The 22,591-nt window shown below is 39.5% G+C and overlaps 1 protein-coding gene across 4 annotated transcripts in view; it reads left to right on the top strand.

Moving 5' to 3' along the window:
- Positions 1-6,267: 6,267 nt before the first annotated feature.
- Positions 6,268-22,591, top strand: part of slc44a5b (solute carrier family 44 member 5b) — a 35,777-nt gene continuing 19,453 nt past the window's right edge. For all 4 annotated transcript variants that reach the window (XM_061033256.1, XM_061033258.1, XM_061033255.1 and 1 more), the window contains exons 1-2: positions 6,268-6,492; positions 20,593-20,641. In XM_061033256.1, the coding sequence (XP_060889239.1) occupies positions 6,456-6,492; positions 20,593-20,641 (86 nt within the window). In that variant the 5' untranslated portion in view covers positions 6,268-6,455. The remainder of the gene's footprint in view (positions 6,493-20,592; positions 20,642-22,591) is intronic.

Consider the following 22,591-nt stretch of genomic DNA (forward strand, 5'->3'; position numbering starts at 1 on the left):
GATGAAAGTAATGTGTTTTTATAGACATATTTTTTACATTTGATGCCACATTACACATTTTTGGATGTTCTAGTTTACTAACAAAATATGTCACAATTGCCTCTTATCGAAAAAGGAAATGTTCTCACACATTGATATACACACAGTGTGAAAAGCTCATTTTCTCATCACATGAAAGACGTTTTAATGGAAAATATATTCTCATATCCCTGTAATGGATTTAGTATAAGAAAATTAGTTTCTAATTAAATGTTTTAAGACTGTATTTCAAAATAGGATTTTTGGTTTAATTTATTTGATTATAATGAGCTAATTTTGAATGTTAGACATTAGTTTAGTTTGAAGAGGTCAAATAGCTCTAGGAAGACTTTTAGTATGAAGATCAACTTTGATTTGTTCATAAAGTTAATCTTCATACAACAGTATCATAACAAAGTGTTGCTAGAGCTTTTTGACCACTTCAAGCCTTTCACTCTTCATGCACCTCGGTAGTTGGTGAAGTTGTGCCAGAAAATCCCACTCTGCTTCTCTAGACAGTTGTCTTAATGTAAGAAGTTTTATGAATTAGAAAAAAAATGTGTTTCTTGGGTAAATGGCATTTCAGCAAGGCCAGAGGATGCTTATCAGTTTATGGAGCAAGACCTATTGAGGGACGATGAGAACAAAACATTAGAAGTGAAAACGATGCCAGCTCAGACGGTGTCTATAAAAAGACTCATTCTCAATTTCTCAGCTCCTTCCGAAGAGATTACAGCCTTCAGCAAGTCTGTCTCCCACAATGAGCTTCTGCTGCTTAGGTTGCCATGAAAACAATAAGGAAAATTGTTCATAATTGCCAAACAATGTAAAACAAATACTCAAAGAAAAGAAAAGAAAAGAAAAAGTGGTGGTTGAAGCCATTCTACTGATCCTGGCTGCAGTTTGAGGGAAAGGGGGAGGAGCTTAACTCAGGCTCTTGTAGACAAGCCCACAGGTGCAGCAGATCAGAAGTTGACGGGTCAGGTAGTACCTCTCATCTGTTTTGCACGTAACAATAAAAACACGGGCATTTAAAAAGGAAATATCAGCAGTTAAAAAAAGCATTGCTACCAAAATCAAATTTCCTATCACTATACATAAGATATTAGAAAAATTCAAACTAAAGATCAAATACATTTTGTAAACGAGGGTCCACAGACATAGGCTGTGTCCGAAATCACTCCCTATTCACTATGCTGCATAGTACACCATACAGTATAGTGAAAAGGGAGTGATTTCGGACACAGCCATTGTGTTCATGTCAGATTGAGTAAAATCACACTCTGCGCTGACATTAATTTTGTAATGTGTTGTTTTGTGATTTGCCAGGATGCTTCACTTTGGCTTTGTGGGAATTGATAAAGTAATTTATCTGAAAGAAACCCAACCAGAACAGATGCTGCAAGAAAGATCCGGGTAGCCTACTTTAAAGCTACAGTGGGGACAGCATGTTTTTGCTTTTATGTTTTTGGCCCAGATTTGATCAAAGTTCCTCTTCAGACTCTCTAGCTTTCTATGGGCTATAAAAGCCAGGAACAGTGATATAATATCCCATCAATAAGAAACTATAGAAATAAATCACACTCGGCTAATTTCAATTGAGAGAGGAAAACAACACAAATACATCATAGCTAAAAAAGTAAAACCCAAAGTGTAAATGTAATATATTGTTATACCAGGAATTTTTTAAAACACAGATTAAGTGGATGAATGTAACTTTTCCCAAGTTTACACACGATGCTTTGATCATCTCATGACGCAGATGCATTCCTACATATAAATGGACATCTGTGTAAGAAGGCTTAATGGCGTTACCGCTGTCTTCTCTCAAAGCTCTTGTTACAATAAAGTTTGAAGATTTCTGACCACAACTGTTTTAGTAATGCTAACTAGTAGATAAAAACGGTATAATAATAATAATAATAATAATAATAATGATACATTTCATTTATAAGCGCTTTTAAAAAGACACTTTACAATAGTTAAAACATAAAGAACAGCACAGTAAGGACAGACTAACGGACATCGCAGCATGACACACAAATCATAAAGATAACAACAATAAAGGTAAACTACAGAAAACAGAAAATACATCACAATCATACATTAAAAGCTTGTTTAAAGAGGTATGTGACGCTAACAGATTCTCAGTGATGGAAGTTAAGTTCAGCTATATTGGTACAAAACATTTGTATTTATAGCATTTACTGTAAAAGAAAATAAAATACTGGACACTGCCACTGCTAGATCAACTGTTGGTTTGTTGACTGCCTTTGGAACCCAAGTTGGCAGTATGGCTGCCACCATGTTGGTTTCTGGAGCAAAAAAGTGACTACATTTGAAAAGACAACAACAATCCTGACTCCTATGTTTTATCTGCCAGGGATAAATCAGTATTATTAATAGTGAACTAAAGCTTACAAGCCCTAAGCAGTGTGTGCAGGAACTGATTCCCTTTAATAATTGTGTGCAGAAAAATAGCATAATATAGAATGACACTCACTAAAAAACCTGAGATAATTGCCTTAAAGATCCCCAAAGGAATGAACTACACAAACATAGAGGTCCAGTTAATTATCTGAATAAGCTATGTTGATGTCTTGAAGACAGCTGCACCTGTCACTTAAAGCAACCAGTGCTCCTAATTATGCATAACTTGAAGGCTTAAAACTATTTACATAATTATATTATATACGATGCCAATCCCTGTGAAGTTGTCATAATCAGAAAGATAAGCCATTGAGGTTTTCTATAGAAGGCTTTAAATATGATTAATTCTACTGTCAAATTTGGCTATTTAATGGGGATTGAGCTGCTTATGGCACTTATGGAACTACAATTTGGCTTCATTTTTCAGCCCTAAAGGTTTCCTCTTAGTTGACCACATTTATCCATCTATTAACTATACCGCCCTTCCCGTTAGGGGTTGCGGTGGGCTTGAGCCAATCCCAGCTGCCTTTGGGCGAGAGGCGGGGTACACCCTGGACTGTTATTGTGCTCGCCTGACATATAGAGACAGACAACCAGCCTCACTCACATTCCCACCTATGGGCAGTGTAGAGGATTAATCTAACAAGCATGTCTTTGGACTGAAGGAGGAAGCCAGAGTACTGGGAGAAAACCCACACATGCATGAGGGGGAGAACATGACAAACTCCACACTGGAGTACAACAGGGATTCAAACCACGAACCTCCTCACTGTGAGGCGACAGCACTTACCACTGCACCACTGTTCATCCCTGACAACATCAGTACCTATAGCTTATGGGCAATGTTGTATGCTGAACTTGTTCATTGAAATTATGTTATTTGTTTAATGTCAAAGATACAATATTTAATATTTTTTTCCCTCTTGTCTCTTTGTAAAAGCAGATGGGTGCAGATGTTGGAACATTTTAACTTACATATCAATGTTGCCCTGATAAAAGTATGAATCAACCAAATTCTCTAAATCAATCTCTGTACCTTCTGCAGACAAAGGTATTTTTTATTATTATTTTCTAGAAACATTAATAACATCTCAATAAATATGTATTTGTTTTTGAACCACCTTTAAACAATGTTAACAAAGTGCTTCACATAAAAACAAACGCATTTAAGAACAAATTATGAGAACCCAAACACAAAAGCACCCAAACAAGTAACCTGAGCAACACATAAACCCAATAAAATGAATATAGACAAAAGAAGTGGACAAAAGAAGTAAAGATGTAGAGGATAAGAAATTATAAATAATTGTTAAGCTGTGACAAAAGTTTAAAAGAAAGCCCCTGGATACAGAGACAATGATTTATAATCTTGCATTTTCTGGCCTGAGAGATAAAACAAAGTCATTATCTTTGCAAACTGACTCATCATGGACTGCCTCCAAACTTATCACAGAAGCATTTTTTTTTATACTTAATGTGGAGTGTGTATCTTAGAATCGTTGTGTGTACCCAATGGACTGGAAAGGCGAGAAATAACCACCTAGATTGTGCTACTACTGCTCTATTGAATCTCCTCCTGTATGGTGGGACTTTGGGTTTCTAGAAGTCAGAAGGTTTCATCTGCAGCAATTGTAACCACTGAATTCTAAAGAAAGAGATTGTGTTTGGAGCATCTTCATCCGTCTAAACTGTAAAAAGACAACTTAGAAAAGACATGCAAACTAAACCACCACAAATGTCCCTGTAATTGTCACGGCCATCCTCCATTATGTGGTGAATAGTTAGCAAGCTGTTGGCGTGCATCATTTTCACAGAATGACAAGCAGATGGGCTGCCAACTCTTGAAAATACAGTGATTCTTAGATGAGAACACAATTCTCCCAGGAAATGTGTCATTGTCCTTGTTTAGAATGATGGCACTAATGCCAATAACAAATCATTTGCTTGACCTTGGCTTGCATGCGATCAATATGAATCTTTTACCACTACTCATTAAAATAATGAAACATGGGAAATTAGAAAACAAGTTAGTAAGGCAAAACAGCAACACTTTTATAATAAGAATAAAACATGCACACAACAGAAATGTCCAAATGTAATATAAAAACATCTAAAATCCATCCATTTATCTGTTGTATACATTTCTAAATCTTCTGAAAAGACTTTGTTGGTTTCCCTTTTTGATTGTGTTGTGTGCTGTTGCTTGACAACCCTTTACACCAGAAGGCTCTAGATCTGTAGGAACACTCCTCAGCCATAAAGGGTTGACTACCAATGAATTAGACCTCTGTCACCCAGATTGATTGTTCTACATTTACTATATTGCACTTGGCAATAATGTGATTATAATTCTCTCTGTGTGCCATGAGCTGATCCTGGTACATCTTATCTGTCCCAGGGAAGTCAATCCCTTCTTAATGACTGGCCTTTGGCAACCTGATTTCTCATTTCTTTTATCTACACAGCATTAACAAAGACATCACTTTTGAGAAAACAGCTTGTAATACAAATGACCTGTCCATTTCTAATTTATTCTTCATAAAAGGCACAATATTTTAACGTTTTATATGTTCTCTTATTAAAAAAGCTTGTAACATGAAGATTAAGGTCGAATCCCTTTGGCTGCAGATGTCACAGATAAAACATGCTTCTTTCTTGATCTTACGTTGTTTATACTGTTTGTAAATCTCACCCTATAGCTCTTAAATCAGCTGTGAATGATTTCCAGTCTTTGCTGCCAGTTCTTGGTCAAAGTCACTGTATGAACTATCTAAGACATTAATCAATGGGTATCTGTTTGGAGTTGATAATGTGTAGAGCTCATTTTTTTCTTAAGCATGTTTTAGTTCTTGAATATTGTTGTTCTCTGCATTCCAATCTTTTTTTAAGAATATTTCATCTGTAAATTAGGCTATACTATTTAAAAATGATGATGGATTGTTTTATTACATAATATAACAATAGACAGTGCTTGATGGAATCAAGAGGGTCACCCACAATGGTCTGGACAAATATGCACTCTATTGTGTAATGCTTTCTCAGACCCCTCCCAGTACCACCGTGGTGCATGATTTACATCTCAATGGCCCTCATTAATCTTTGCTGCACCTGTTTGCTTAGTGGATTTTTGTTATAAAATATTTTGACCTATAGTTGCTCCATTTACTTTGAACTACTCAGCTATAGTGGGAGCACCTATACAGGACCTAAATTAAATGTTTTCCCCAAATTTAGAGTTAATGCAAATGATATGAATTAGAACCAAACGAAAGTTAACAGGCAGACTTACAGATCTTACTTAAAAGATTAACATTTGTGATACAATTTGCAGTGAAAGACTTGATACCCTCACTTTTAATTTTAGGTTAAAAATGAAAACTCCTGACTGACTACTCTTTTGTTTTTCTCTGAGTCAAAAGTATCTGCAATGTCAGAGAAAAGCCAGCTGATGTCAGTGTTTCTCTTTTGGACACCGCAGTGAGGACAGAGCTATCGCTGCCACCCAAAAATACTGGGCTACCTGCAATAGTTGTTGTATTATTAATCAGCCAGAAAAAGGCAACTTGAAAATCTCTACCGGTCTTGCATAGAAAAAGGCGCGCGTAATAGTCTCTGTTCTATAGAGACTTTGATATAGGCCTAAATACTTAAAATGTTCATGTCATCCAAGAATCGGCACAAAACGATGCAAATGTGTGCTTTAAATCACGTCATAACGTCAACGAGGGGCGAAAAAATAGATACTCAGCAACAACAGCCACAGAGCACTGCGTCCCCTTTAAGACCGTTTTGGAATAATTAATGACGTCGTGCTGTAAACACGACTGACGCTCAGCTGCGTGGCCGAAGCATCCTCACAGAACCCGAAAAGACCTCTCCAGGTTGCAGTGTTTATTTCTCGACGGGACCACGGAAAGGCATTGAAATAACTGCGGTTCACCTTCTCGACTCTCATATGCGGTCTCCAAACCCTACACGACGGTGCTGCATCTGTCTTACTAAGTGCCATGGCTAGAAAGACGGACATTCCCTCTTCTTACTATGGTGAGTCGGTTCGTCTTTGTTGTAAAAGCCAGGACAACATTCCTCTGTACTGTGTACCGTTAAGACATACACGGTGTTTTCTTCAGCCCGGTTGGTGTTTGACTCCTTGCTGTGTTTTGCAGGAATTATAGCTGGCGTACATTTTAAGTGCTAGATGTCTATTTAACGATTGGCATGAAAATACGCATTCACGGTAGAATAACGGGATTTTTAACCTTCGGGAAAGGAACAAGCGTCTTTCTTTTTCGTGTTTCTTCAGCTCTCCTCCTTTATCGTCATTGTCTTTGCCATGTTTAAATCAAACTGTATGATTTTTTTTTTTTTTTTTTTTTTTACAACTGTAACCTATTGTTTACCTGATATAAAAGTCCACACAATTGGAGACTATTAACAACAATAAGTCTTTTCACCTCTCTTCCTCTTCCATGAAAAGGCTCGTTACTGCTTTAAGGCATGATTACAGAACAGCGTTGTCTTCGGTAATAGTCGAAACTGACGATGATTACCGACTCGTCCTGCCATTAGCCTACTTTCTCGATTAATAGTGTAGCCAATAACTGTTTGGTTTTGCAGCCGGACAGAGGGAAATGAAGAAGCCTGTTACCTCTCCCTCAACACCTCATGAAGATGCCGGATGGCTTTTTTTTGTTGTTGCTTTAAACGTTAACAGTAGCCAAAAACAACAAAATATCCCCTTAGGGTGAGAAAATGAGAGGCTGGAATCCGAGAATAGCCTATTGGTCATTTTTACTTATTTTATTTTGAATAAGAAAGTTACTGTCAAGAAGCGAATGCATATCATTTGGCTATTTATCATTGACATCATAACCCTGACCCTGCAGAAAGAAAATATTTATTTTGTAAACAAGGACCCCTTTTCTTCTGGGCACACTGGCTAAACAGATATAGGCTAAGTAGACTATATCCTTAGGTTACCCCTTGTGTTGTTTATGAATGTATAAATAGTAGGCTACTCACAGTAGGATAAAACAACTAGTCTTATTATCTACACTTCCTTCCCCTCTCATCCACATTGAAGATAATTACAACAACAAAAAACGGTAGTCTACTCTAGTACAGTGAGGACGGTTCAAAGAAATGTCCCCTGTCAACAGATTTGATAACAAAGGCTTCATGTCACAAAGTGGGATATTCCCATGCAGCTAGAATTATGTCATTATGTTTAATCCAAAGGGTGATTTTCTCTCCATTAGTCTGCCTTTGTATTCATGTTGTGTATTAGTGCAAATGTAATCCTTTATCACCACCAGATGCCCCACTGTGAGTTTTCCTTCAAGCAAAGATTTGCTTACACTGGTGATTTTTACCATTTAAACCATTGATGTTTTATTCCTCTGCTAGGCGTTATTTATAGTTATTTCCTTTTTCAGGTCATGCTTGTTTTTCCCCACATAATTATCAGTTACAAAGGTGTCGTATTATCAGTCTCTAACCAAGTTCTATGTAATAACATAGGCACAGGTAGACTGTAAGAGGGACTAGCTCCTCAGCAACAGTACAGTAGTTGTACAGTTTTGGATGGACATTCTCGTGTAAAGTCTGCTCGTGGTGGTATTTGTTTGGGGAAAACTACCGTGTCTTGTTATTTTTCCACATGCTGACCCTGTGTGTTCCTCAGACCTCATGACTGCAGCACTCTGCCAATCAAGACCGCAACCTGTCAGCTGTAGTTGATTTGCACTGTCCTCTACAGACATGCAGCTCACCAACTGTGCCTTCATACCCTATCACTCCCTGTTCATAAACTCAAACTACCATAAACCTGAAGTTAGATTATGTGTTGATTGGTGGTACACAGCTCAGTCGAGGTTGAGAGTACAGTACAGTAGAGCCTGTCTGTCAATTATTACGTCATTATTTAGATACAGAGAATGTTCATCTTAACATAGTCAAGTGTTTCCTCCAGGTTTATCTTTTAGGAGCTGTTATTTTAAATTGTGACTTAAGGCATATATTGTCTCTTTTGGTCTTTAAAGAAATTGGCCAAGAATATTTTAATGTTGCCCCTCTGCTGTTACTTTATTAAGCTTAAAATGATACCATAACATATTTTTAGGTCATTTACAATACAATATGTCGGCCTGTTGGGCTTTGCGTAAGTGCTGTAAACATGAGGGGACTGAATATTAAATAAATCATATAAAAAGGTTATGGTGCTTTCAGAGTCAATCACGGTTTTAATGTTTATTCTGCATGATCTGAACAAAATCTTAACCAAATTTAAAATATCAGAACACAATTTGCTTCCAGATGATGAATGAGTTAGTAAGTGTTTGAGATTGTGATTATTTGCAATGTGTGTGTTTAATATGAGAGAGACACAGAGTCGGACTCCGCTTAAGACAAAACTCACAGGAAATGTTTTCAGAAAAGGGTGTTGTTTGTTTATATGGTGCAGCGTGCAGAATTGGTGTATGCAACAAAGTAATGCTGTTGATTCACTCTTAAGCCTGGCTCACACTGCAGGATAATCGGCCCGATTTGAGCTCAGATTCTTCCTTCCCGACAATCGCAGGGTCGCTCCCGACGCAAGGCTGCTCGGAACCGATTATCTGCTCACATTATCTTTAAGTGTGAGCGGTTCAAAAATCCAATCTTAGATTTATTTCAAACATGTTTGATATTAAGAATGTAAAATCTTGACGATTACGTCATGAAAGGGTCCGGCAGAAGTTGTGTGTGACTACAATATAATCACGCGAGACAAGGGAGGAATGTAGTCATGGCAACCAGCAGCAGGACGCAACCCGGCGTTTTTTTGGGGGGGGGGGTTTCGGTACAGATCATCAGTGCAGCAGTTTTCTGAAACTTGTATCCATATATATCTACGATGGTATCTACTTTCATATATCCTACAACAACTTTCACTTCCTTCTCTTTCACCATCCGCCGTCCGATGGAGTTTTCAAATGAAACTTTATTAACAACTGTCAATGCTCCGTCCCGATTTCACTCGTACAGTGTGAGCTCTCCGGCCGTGTCCGACAATCAGGTCGTACAGTGTGAGCACATAAATCTCAAGGTCTGGTCGGGTGTCGTAAACGATCCAGTCGTACAGTGTGAGCTGACATGCCACCTCGACTTTTATACAATCGGGGATAAATCGCACAGTGTGAGCCAGGCTTTATGTCACAGGCATGCCTGTTTGTTTAGCTTGCAGTCTAACATCAGAGTACTGGGTCTGTGTCTAAAAACGACATCAACAAGGGGTGGACTCAAGATAAATTTACATGCTGGATGTATGCTGCCAACCCAATCACATGCTGTAAACTGTACCGGCATTCTGGAAATGTATTTCTCAATTGGCTGAACAGGACAGTGAAACAGGTGAAAGATGTTCATGCTCGGCTAAAGTAAAACGAGTGCACATAAATTAAGTAAATTCCTTAAATTAATTACTGTGTTCCTTTCTTTTGGCTGGTGATCGCGTTGGGTTGGCAGGCCGCCACTCCAAATGAATGCTGGGGGGAAACACTAATAGACTCATGTACATATAAGCTCTCTTGCATTTTTTTCTGTTGCCTCAACTACTGTGCTGCTGTCAGGGGAATTACACACAATGTAGTGAGACATTTTAATTGAAGCTACTGGGGTGTTTTAGTTTGTGTTGATATTAGCGCCCCCTGTGGACAAAGGCGTTCCCTTTATCAGTGATTTTGTCATCAACATGTGAAAGTTGTGCTCTTTACAAAAACAGCCTCCTGCTTCCTGTTAGGAGTCAAACAATGTCACTCACCATGGATCTTTGTTGAAAATGTTAAAAGAAAGGCTGTTTGTGCAGGATGCTGTTTATGGCTTCATCTGACACCTTTACCCTGCAGTAGTGATTACAGGCTTACAAAATACTTAAATAACCAGTGTTCACACTAATGGTCTTTTTAGCTTTTGTAGGTCAAAGAGAAGTATCAATATTAATTTCAGTCTGTTTCATAACCAGCTGAAAACTCCTCACAGGAGCTCTGAGGGAAAAAAGCCCAAACAGTGTCCCCTGTCCAGCCACCTATAGCTAGTCAAGGGTGGAGTTATGAGACCTCCAATACACACAATTCAATTCAGTCTGGACAAACTGTAGGATGTGTATTAAAATGATTTTCAGTAGCTAAGTGGATGATTCTGTCAAGTGTATAATTTCCTGTTTAGCAGGCTGGATCACTCTTCTATCATCAAACTATTGCGGTGATTTTCAAACAGGAAGAAACTGACTAAGCAGAGCATCCTCACTTTATATCAGCAGACGCCACAAGATGGGTTTTGTGGAAGAAGTGCTCCATTTTTTTTTTCATCAGGAAACCCACAATTGAAAGTAAATCCAAGGAAATGTAAAAAAAAATCAACAACTAAAGCAGAAGATAATGATGGCTTACTATTAATGATAATACTGAAATAACAACTAGCCTGAAATTAAAGTTTAAATGTCTTTTGATGATCATACATTTCTTGTATCCTCAAAACAAAATAGCTAAAACACTAGAAACCACAAGTCAACCATTTCAAGCAGCTTGTCAAGATACCTGCCATTCACAGATTCAAGTGTACTCCTGCAGCATGTTATATAACCTTCCCTACTATATTGTAAGCATTCACTGTGCTTTCACTGTCCTGGTGAAGTGTTCAGCCTGTCAGAAAGGCAGGAAAAAATAGCTCATAATCATTCTGTGACAGGTTTGTAAGTAACAATTTAGATACGACTTCCATTAACCATAGGAAGTGTGGAGTCGGGGACACTGTTAATTAACACATTTCTCGCTTGGGCAGCTTCCCTAAACGCTGCATTTTTATACTGAGTTAATGCAGAGTGTAGATGGAAAGCTTCAAGCCAACCTCTTCCTGTGAAATTGCAGTCAGCGAAGGTTTTACCTCAAATGACCCATTCTGCACCCAAGACTAAGTGCTATAATGGGTGTTTTAAGTGTTACTGTCCTCAGCAAATATTTGTCTCAAATGAAGACCAGTGCTCACTCTGTAGGTCGTACACATTTTTGTTACTCTTTATGGCATTTGTAGTCATGGTTTCTAACGAGGTTATGTTCTTTTGCTTCTCAGTCCCTGAGAGAGATAGCTTTGTCAGTGCCTGGAAGTTTGAAGTATATTATTCACACTAATGATAGGGTGAGTCAGTAAATAATTTCTAAAAGATTCACTTCGGCACAGTGGCAGGCACTGCATTTTATTTGTTGGAGTCTGTGAAAATGGGACATTCAGCTGTGATGATGCCTTCTAGGCGACAGCACGGAGTCTTTAAATTTCCAATTTGCAGTACAAATATAGTCAGTGTTTGTTTATGACTGGAAGGCTAAGCCACATTGACAGTGATTTATAAAAGACAACCCAAAGATACAGTGGAAAAGGATTGAGAGGGATAGTTTAATGCTAGACATGGAGGTTGGAGTGTCAAATGCACAGTGAGACAATTCTGAGATTAAAGTGAGAATTGTAAAAAAAAGTCAGAACCCCCCCTTAATCTTAACTCTGGTGTGAACAAAGCATATTTGGATATCAAGATGTGGCCTATCCTCTAATGTTTAACGTCATAAATCCAGGCCAAAGATGTTTGAGCCTGTCACTGATCTACGCTGGCAGCAGCAAGTCTCATTTCACAGGAACACAGGGCTGCCACTGACATGCCTGGAGGCTCCCACAGAAGTAACCAAGGTCACAAAGCCCCAGCCACAATACTGCTACCCCTCTGCTCACAGCAGCAGGCTAGCTGTCAGCGTCTGACACTCTCGGATGCTAAGTCCTCTCTTGGGGGTTGAAATCCCAACCCGGATCTCACTATTCTCTGCAATTGAGGGGATGTCAGCTAGCGCTGTATGCAGCATGCACAGTAAACACTGTTCATGCACTGAGGTAACCCAGTGGGCTATACCAAACCCTATATGCCAAGATGTGCCAAGTGCTAGGTCCTCGACCATCTGCTCATAGTCGACAGAACCCAGAGGGACCCTGCTAAGTCAACGTACACCAGATATCAGGATGTTGTTGTCTTGTCTCAATAAGAAGACAAGCACTTTAAAGGTTGTTCTGTTCTCCAGAGAGGGGAAGTAAGAGCGAGGCAGGGAAGATGTTTTTGGATACAGAAAGGCGATACAAGAAAGGCAGAGAAAGAGAGAGAGTCGTGGTGCTACGTGCAGAGTGTTTTTGTGTATTGTCTCAACATTTTTTGTGTTTTAAAAAAAAGGGGAGCCATCTGGAGCTTTTTAACTGCTTTGATATTTTTCAGAGATGCACTCCAAATCTATCCTTTTTTTTCTTTGTGGAGGACTTGCGTGACCATGATGCCTGTTCTCAATTGTGAATGTGTTTATGATTTTGTGTGTGTGTGTTTTCTTTTCTGTTTTTGCTATGTGAGAGTGAGAGTTAAATTCTTTAAACTCCTTAGTCCTCCTTAGGATGTTTTTTTGCCCTACGCACCATCCTATGACCTTCCAGTTGGTCATCCTATCACAGCTTTCAACCATTATCTTTAGAGCAGCTTTGTTTCAAGTGTGCTAGGCCCACAACTCTATTCTTGCAGGAGAAACCCAAACACTGCTAGTTTTAGATACAAACTACAAGAAAACAGAGAGCCCCAAACTGTGTTTCTGATGTTTTTTCCCCCTCTATGGATTGGCAGAAGCCAGTGCTTTCATCAAATATGAATGAAAATACTGTATACAGCATTCAGGCTTACAGACTGCGCCTACCCCGCAGAGCAACATCATTATGCTGAATTTTTAACGTTTCTATTTTGTCTTTTATATTTATTTGTAGCTGCAGCTAAATTGGATCCAAGCCTAACATAGCTTTAAAAAGAAGTGCTATCTCACAGCACTCCACTCACTCCAGGTCTTGGAAATGTTTACGAGAGTAAAAACAACAACAACAGCAGGAAAAAAAGGTTCCATATTTGCCCCCTCTGACCCAACCCATTTAGAGCACCTGCAGTGTTCGAGCTGTTTGCCTGACCACAGTATGAAAGAGGCCTGTGTTGGACAGTGGAGCCTGGGGACACTAGGGCCTGTGTCTGCCCGTGTTTATGTCTCTGCTTACTGGATGTCTTTATAGAGACTAGCTGAGCAGCAAGGGGAGGGGGTTGGGGGAGTGGGGGGTGGAAATGGGATAGAGAGAGTGAAGAAAGTTTGAAGCAGGAGAGTGTGATGACAACACTGTACTGTATGATTAATATTCCAAACCATTTTTATGTTTTGACACTGTCCTTTATGTACTTTAATAACTTGGATGTGCTGTGTGTGCTCTAGGCTATCTCTGCTCTTACTGTTAATTAGCACATCTTACAGTGTCTGCAGTGCCACATAAATGTATGTGTGACTCAGTAAATGTGCTCACAATCGCTGAGCAGCATAACCTTGTGATAAAGTGAGCCACAGGAGATAACTGTGAAATTTCAGTCTCCTCCCAAAGTGTTCAATACAAGGCAATGAACTGCGTCTTTGACTTTCCCCGGAAGCTTTATCACTTTGCCGAGTTGTTACATGTGGCTCTCTTCCAGCACAGGCACTATGAAGTTGACTCTCAGAAGTCAATCTCAGCACGTACTTCTGAATCTGTCTGACTGTTAGTGTCTGACTTCAGAATGAAGCATTGTCCCCATGCCTTCTGATCTATTCAAAGCGTTTTATTCAAACTAATTGGTGGAAGTTATTATAACACTGATTTTTTTATGGTTGTCTGAGACTTAGTGTATGGTGTTAGGTCCTCACCACTGTAAAACTGATCCACACATTGATGTTGTTGCTATGGCAGACTAGATTGAAATGCAAATGGGATATTGGATTGAAGATCACTGCCAAACTTTTGTATGACCCTGATGCGTAACTTCTTAACCCGTCAAAATTATTTCCTTCGAGAGCCTTCGATTACTATCATGATTGACGTGTTATGCGTAAATCCATCAATCACAGCAGGACACGATGACATTATCCAACACCATGTCAATAGAGGAGACTAGCAGTAAGTGGAGCTAACAGTGACTCTAGCTGTCCCAGTGTAGTATGCCTGCCAGGCTTTTTCCGAATGTTGTTGACTACAGACCCCCATTCAGGCTGACTAGAGCAGCGGCACACATCCAGTCTTCCATCCTCGTCCAGTCCAGCACTGACAGATTGCACTGCAGTCTAAACAGCCGTCATGTATTGCAGAGCCTGCTGGAGTCCAGGCATCACTGATCATTTTTAACTCTCTCAGTTGTTGTCAGTAAGAACAGCAGCTAAAGCTGAATGAAGCTTAGCTGAGTAAGCACATGCTTATTTCCAGTGTTGGAAATGTAACTTTTTGGCTCAGCGACCAAGGTGGCAGGTAGATAAAAAAAAATGTAACCTGCAAAGCATATTTTTACTGGCCAATATAATCAAATGTGCTTAAGTTTTATTACATACATTTGTTTCAGTATGTCTAATTGTATTGATATCATTTTCTAATTTCATTCAAGGTTTCATGACCAATCACGACCGCCTCCCCCTTTATTTTACTGATGCTTCTCAAGAACTGTGTAAGAAGTTTTTAATTTACTAAAAAAAAAGTCAAGGACATTCGACATCAAATCCTCCGCCCAGACCGCATTTTAGACACCAGCAGGGAAATTCACTGTTATTTTAGCAGATCTGAGATGATGTCCTTGTCCTTTTTGTCTGAAATGTTATCCCACATGAAATCAGCTACATGCAGCCTTGATTTTATTCCCTCAAAGTTTCCAAAATAGGTTTTTAACACAGTTGGACCCAGTATTTTATCAATTATTAATAGCTCCTTTGCACAAGGTGTATTTCCCTCTGTTTTTAAACTAGCTGTGGTTTTATTGTACAGACATTTACCCGCCATGTGGCAGACACCCCTCTGAAGTTTATTTCTGACTCTGCTTATGTCACCTGAATGCTATTGAATGAGAGTGTGTAATCCTGAACACCAATATAATGAAATGTGTTTGCTATTGGAGAGAGAGTATTGTATTCTGGATTTAGGGCATAATGACTGCCCTTGTTTGGCACTGGACTACAGTGCATGCTGGTCCTCAAGCTGGACACAGGCATGCTGCACAACTCCAAACAGACGAGAAACGATTGACATGACTGAAAAAATGCTCTACTCCCTGACACTCTCTGCACCACAATCTGTCTTCTCACTACTGCCACTCTTTGATCTCTATAATCGTTTCACACATACAGAAATCTCCTGAAAAACTCCAGAGATTTGGCTACCCGGAGGGACTTTAGGCCATGTGTGAACGCAAACAGCTGCATTTTTCGCGCAGACTTTCTCTAGCAGACCCCTAGTATTTCATCCGCAGAAAGTCTGAGTGAGCTGATGTCTGAACGCGGCAGCATATACTCCGGAGATTTCAATTCGAGCCAATGGGACCCGAGTGACGTTTATATACAGTCACTGCCTAAAGTGTCTGCACGCGACCACTACGATCTCCGTGCACGTAATTAAACGTCTGCATTCTGTTTTCTGTTCGTCAGTATGTTGTTCTCCGCTCTTTTGTGGATCTTGTCATTCCATTGGACTACACATAGCATTGATATAAAGGAAAATATTCTCATTATAACCTTGTGTAGCAGACTCTGTTGTTTGGCCGCTACTTCCGAGTTGTTTTTTTACGTCACGTCACGTCCCCCCTCCCCTCTGACAGGGAAAGTCCCCCGCTGTGAGGAGCACATGTGAACGGCTAGGTCGGGAGAATCTCCGGAGCGGTCCTCCTGCAATTATCTAGATATTATCCGGAGTGCATATGTGAAAACGGCTTATGTGATGCAGCTTGCTCTCTCACCATATGGAGTAACCTGTTTAATCCCTTTTGTCCCTTTTTTTTGTTGCCATATATAACTCTGCTTCTTGTCTGGTAAGCAGCTTCATGTCATGCTTGACCTCAGCAGTTGTATGTCTTATTAACTCTGATGTAGATAATGTGATGCAGCCTGCTGGCAAAACGGGTTTAGAAAACCCCTAGAATATGAAAGTAATTGGAGGCTCAAGTCTCAAAGAATAGCTAACTTGATAGTAGTCCATTGTGCTCAGTAGCTGGCTTTAAAAAAGGCTCATATTAAAATGTGAGTGGTATGGAGCTATTTTCAGTTCCAACTGAGGGCCTGATTCAACAAGAATGTATTAAGTATTACGTATTTTGATGCCAGACAGGTTTCACCATTTAAAACTATGCTTCCTCTCTCAATGGAACAGGCAAGGGCAATCTTGGGGGTGTGGGACTCACACCCTCGTGTCTACGGTGGCCTTGAAGTGCAAAACTCGATGACAGCAAATCACGAAACACGACAATTCAGAAAAAACAACGACAGAATCAGAAAATCAGAAAACACAACGACAGAGTCAGAACACAGCGATGACATCAGATGGTTTTTGGCTCAATTCAAACTGCTTGTGGTTGTTAGCACTAGTGTTCCTGAATTAGATGGTTTTTTTTGCAATGATGCTTATTTGCATACAAAGGGGACAGTTTTTCCACAAATGACTGTGTAATGGCTCATTTCAATAGGCACAACCATCACTGACCCTGTTTGCTCTGCAGTGCAATTAGGGGTGATTCATCTTCACTGTTTAGCGAGGCCAAAAGCAGCACAATCCTTTTGTGAATCAGGCCTTTAGTGTAAGTTGGAATGCTTGACCCTGATTCTTGGTATTAGACTCAATTCATGTGTATCCATACACTCCAATATTTTATTAAAGGTTTGGAAAAAACCTTCTCCAGTAATGACAGTTTAATCAATCTCACTGTGTAGTAGGATTATAGGTATGAAGCATACTTTGTGCATGCATGGCTTTGTTGTCAACATTTTAGACCATTCATTTGAGATAAGAGCAGTATCTTGTACTTTGAGTTCCTGTTCTCTGCAAATGCCGCAGTGAGCACCTGGTCTGGTGACATTGTGTCCTTGGCTGAGGAATTCACACACTTAATCTAGAACATCTCCCATTTTTAGACCTGAAACATAACTCAAATGAGTGACTTTTAGTGAAAGCCTAACAGATGGCTTTAAAAGACTATTTTTAACAACAAGGATCAAAACAAACGGACATGGAGCCCCTCATATGTATCCTAAAAGAGAGGTTAGCTGCTCACATTGCCTCCATGACAAAGAGCTGAAAACACACCTACAGTGCATGTAAGGATTGTGCTGTCATGAGACCTGCCATTATTTTAAAGCTGAACTCTAACCTTTGACACACTGTTCTCCATCTGCCAGGAGTCTTACCCTTACCAGTATAGTCTTTAAGGAGAAACAAATGTTACTGTGCCAGCTCACCTGAATCCAAGTACAGTTGTGGTCCAGAGCATTTTTTTTTTTGCTGCTGACTGTGCAGCCTATGACAGCAATGTTGTTGGTGAGTGACTGTTGCTCTCTTGCCTTCCTGACATCATTTTTCTGCTTGCCCAGGGTCTGTATCCATCAGACTACATCTGCTATGGTGGAGAAATCCCAGTGGGAAAAGGCATAACCCATACAGATATATTGCCTTGTGAAAAACTTTCAAAGTTCAAAAGAATTCCACCATGGTCAGACAATTGGGAACTCACTTCGGGTACAATGTCTGATGTCTTGTTGTGGGCAGCTGCCAGGGCTTACTCCTCTGAATCAGTTTATTTTTGAGGCAGAGATAGAGTGTGAAGAGCAGAGTTTATTATGTTGTTGCAATTGTGTCCAGTCCAGGCACCAGCATAAATCCTAGGATACTAGCATAGATCCTATTATATGCTGTAGATGTGAATGGACCTTTTTTTCTGGTTGACAAATAAAGCCTGCTGTGAACATTTTGCAGTGATCTTTGCATTTACAGTTTTTGGCAGTTTACTGACCTGATGAAGTTAGTACAATTATGTGCTGCAGACATCCAAATCATAGTGAAAGAAGGACTGACACTGAGGTCAAAGCAAGTTCACCTTTAAGGGATATTTTGGTATTTTTCCAGTGGGTTTGTATGAGGTACTTGTCAGTAGTAAGTGTATTAGCCACAGGAGATGCTGGTCAGCTCGGCCTGTAAAAGAAGCCGTCCACAGAGACTACATTGCAGTGTTTGTACCACGATTTTTAGCGAATGTTAAGGAATCACTAACCTTCAAAATCAATTACAACTTTAGGTGTTTGTTATATATGGAACAATTTATTGAAGCACCACTTGGTCTGTAGCGTACGAGTCGACCTGAATTTTTGCCTGGTAGACTGATAGTTATATTCATATTACTGCCGCCCAGTTTGAAATCAATTTGAGCAACATATGTCAAAAGATTATCTGGCTGACTCAGCACAGTAATGGTTGTAGAATTTGTTATGTAAAGCTTTGTTGATGAGGTATGCATTAAGCTGAAGCAGGACAGATGAAACTTGTTGAAAGAATAGGAATTAAAATGGTTTGTGCTTATTAAATTGAGTCTTTTTAAAGGATGTTTAATGTACAGTTTGACTTGACCTTTCATTAACTACGTAGTAGGCTTGCATGTTCTTTCAACAGGATCAGTTCTGGGAATGGGCAGATGGGAGATTGTGCTGCTCCTAAGTCTGCCCCAGCTGCTTGGAGATATTACGCTCCACATGTTATGATTAATAAGGCCTCCAGAACATCTCATGCTCAGTTTCAACTTGGGTATGGACCACTTAGTCACCAAGGAAGCTCTAAGATATATGTTCACATTTGCAATCTCACCTATAAGCGTAAGCAGTTACCCCCTTTGGTGACTGATGGTGCCTGCAACTGTGGTTTGGTTTTTACTTTGCTGGGAATCTTCACTGTGACCCAGATAAGCTGTTTGGCTTAGGAGTTCTTCAAATGATTTATTATTAAATATGTGTTAGCTTGATTGTTTTGTCTTTACTGCTTCAGTAGTGTATGATGAATATCCAGTTTAATCCCAGCCCTGCTGCTGCATGAGACCTGCACTGTAAAATGGCCTAGTTAGTTTATCCTGGCCAGTTGAGTAGCACAGCAGGTTTTAATGTTTGTGAAATATGCTATTAAACATTTGGATGTGTTATTTTCCATGTACTTAAAAGAAGAGCCTGGTCAAAACAATGTTAGTTCTTATTCTGAGTAAATCTTTATCTGGTTTCTTTTAACAGATTCTGCACATAAACCTGGAGAAATGTGGCATGGTTTTTAGTTTTGGAAGCATTCTGGTTTCTGTTTAAAGTCTAATAGTCTATCTGCATTTTGGGCATTGGCTGAATACATGTAAACAATTTCTATGAAGAGCAAAACAGGCTTGAATGCAGAAGTCTTTTCCTCAACCTCCATCAGTGGTCATCTAACACCATTTAAGCTTTTGATTGATCACTACAAACACAGATATCTGCAGGCAAGTGAAAGTGCTGCTATCCTACAGACAACCCCCCCTCCCCCCCCATCACTGCTCACTTTTTAGCAATCCCAGCATACTTTTCTGTAGTAAATAAACCTTGTGGAGTTCAGTTCTTATTGAAAAGGCTCCTCAATTTAAGACAATAAGTGAGAAATAGAGCTGGTTGGTATGTCTCATGGCAAATTGGATTTGTGCTGTGTTTGTACCTTAAGACATCACCTCTCAACACCAACATTATTATTTCTTCAACTTGCAGTCAGACTCTAAACAACAGCAGTCTTGGCACAAAGTCCTCCACGCTAAGCGTACACCAGGAGCTCCAAATAGTTCCATATTGCTTTCAGATGCTGTATCGTTCCAGACGGGTGTTTCTAGGTTTTTGAAACATCCGGGGCTTAGCCCAGAGGGAAATGGCAAATTGTTTTGTATGCTTTATTGCGCATGCAAAATTATTCATAATGCTTTGCCTAAATAAACAAAATATGCAGTTTATTATAGATTTAAATAACTACCTGACTGCTGTGCTGCTTATCCCCAGACATCTAAAGTTCCATTCAAAAAATTATATTCTGGAATAATTAAATAATATCCGGGGCTTTAGCCCCGAATAAAACAGCCTAGTGACGCCACTGGTTCCAGATTAAAGCTGATGGGTTCTGAGATTGTATCTTCTCTGTTCCTTTGTTTGCATCCTCTCAGTGAATTTTACATGTGTTGTATGAGTCTAACCTTTTGTCAACTAATGTTATTCTGCTCTGCTTGTCTTGTAGGTGAACCACGCAAGTTTGATCCAAACTTCAGAGGCCCGGTTCACAACAGGTAATACATATATTTATCATCATACATAGATAGATAGATATACTGTACTTTATGTGTGTCCCAACAGTGACAGAAATTACATTTCATTAAAAAAAACACAACACAAAGTACAGACATTAAAAGAGGACTGTTCAAAACAACAGCTGCTAAAAAGTGTCCATTTTCTTTTGTTCAGGGTGGTTATTGCAGAGGGAATTAAGGTTTTTTTGTAGATGTTTTTCCGACCAGAGGGACTTTGTAACGTCTGCCTGATGGCAGTAACTGAAAGGAGGGGTGAACGGGGTGAGAGGGGTCCTATGTGATCAGGGTGGCTCTCCTGGTCACAGAGCGGTCATACAGTTCAGAGAGAGTAGTTTGGGATTTACCGATTATTTTGCTGGCCTGATTAACTATGCGGGAGAGTTCTGTTTTGTGTGTGGTGGTGAGGGAGTTGTACCAGGATGAGGTTTTAAAAGTGAAGATGGACTGAATAAGTGATCGGTAATGTGTTGAAATGTGTTTGCCTAATGAAAAGTCCGTAGTTTCCTCATCAGGTGGAGGTGCTGTTGTGCTTTTTTGTAAACAGAGTCAGCGTTCTGTGAAAAGCAGAGACAGGTGTCAATCTTTGATCCCAGATATTTAAAAGACTGAAACTGCTCTACAAGCTGACCCTGGATTGTGAGCGGTTTGAAGAGAGGTGATGGAAATCTTTTCATGCTCCCACAGGGGCCACTATTGGTATTAGTATGACTCATTAGTAGCTTCACTTATATCTTAAAAAAACACATTCAGAGACATCACTGAAGATAATATCAGGAAAAAAGATCAGTTCACCTGAATGCTTGATAGACCTGGGGGTTTACCAGAGACAGAAATCTGAATTTTTGCATAGATTCATAACTTAATACAAGTTGTGAGAGACGGACTAGGTTTTTTGGTCATTTGGATGAACTCACCCTTTAACAACAGCTCACAATCAACACATTAACATCTTATTTTTGCATGTTTAGGGATTCTGACGATTGTATACTCTTTTTGGCAGCCACCCGTCAGAGCGCTTCTGGATTGATAATTTGTCACGCTGCGTTAATAAAGATCGAGGTCAAAATGCTGGCTGCTCTCTCCACTCCACCACACAGATCAATGGCCATAAGTCAAGCTGGTGGCTGGAGTTAGCCCAATGACACACACTATTAACCAGCCAGATACACCTAAAAGAGATGTAGTCCACACATCACCTGGACTATCTCAGGGAGAAAGTGAAATGTCTCCTGTTTCTCACCCAGATGAACAGAAGAACTACTGCTGATAAACTGCAGCCAGCTATCTGCCTCATGAAAACTACAAATCTACTGCAGGCACAGCTTCTTTATGCATGCATTTATTTAAAATGTGTTTTTTAATTAAAAAAACAATAGTAGTTAAGACAATACTCTTTTTATTCAATATATAAAAAATAAGATTAGAAAGGCTGACATGTCCAAATTTGGTTGTAAATGTCAATTTTAGGAATATTTGTTATTTGAATATAGTTATACTCTACATTTAGAAACCAGAGGTGGGACAACCTCATTGTTTTGCAAGTCACAAATAAGTCTCAAGTCCCAAGTCAAGTACCAAGTAGAGACAGGCAAGTTTCCTGAGTCAAGTGCATAGCCCTAAAATTGTTTCTGTGTTTTACGATGTGTTTCATTGGATCAGATCTCGGGTTTAAGGATTATTTTAACTGATCAAGAAATAGAGAAATTCTAATGTTTTTAAATCTACGTGCCTTTATTTGTAAGGTAGTAATGTCTAGCCTACCACTGCGACCCTCTGGAACCCCCCCTTCATATACTGTAAGTGACAAAGGAGGCATGCGTTTAGTTGCACTGTATCTTCCGTGTTTACACACTTTTAAAACTCAAGTATATTAGTGTCATAGGGCTCAAGTTCAAGATACAGTACGTCAAGAGTCATTGCCATTGAAGT

This window comes from Labrus mixtus, chromosome 3 (genome assembly GCF_963584025.1).
Source record: "Labrus mixtus chromosome 3, fLabMix1.1, whole genome shotgun sequence".
Classification (NCBI taxonomy): Eukaryota; Metazoa; Chordata; class Actinopteri; order Labriformes; family Labridae; genus Labrus; species Labrus mixtus.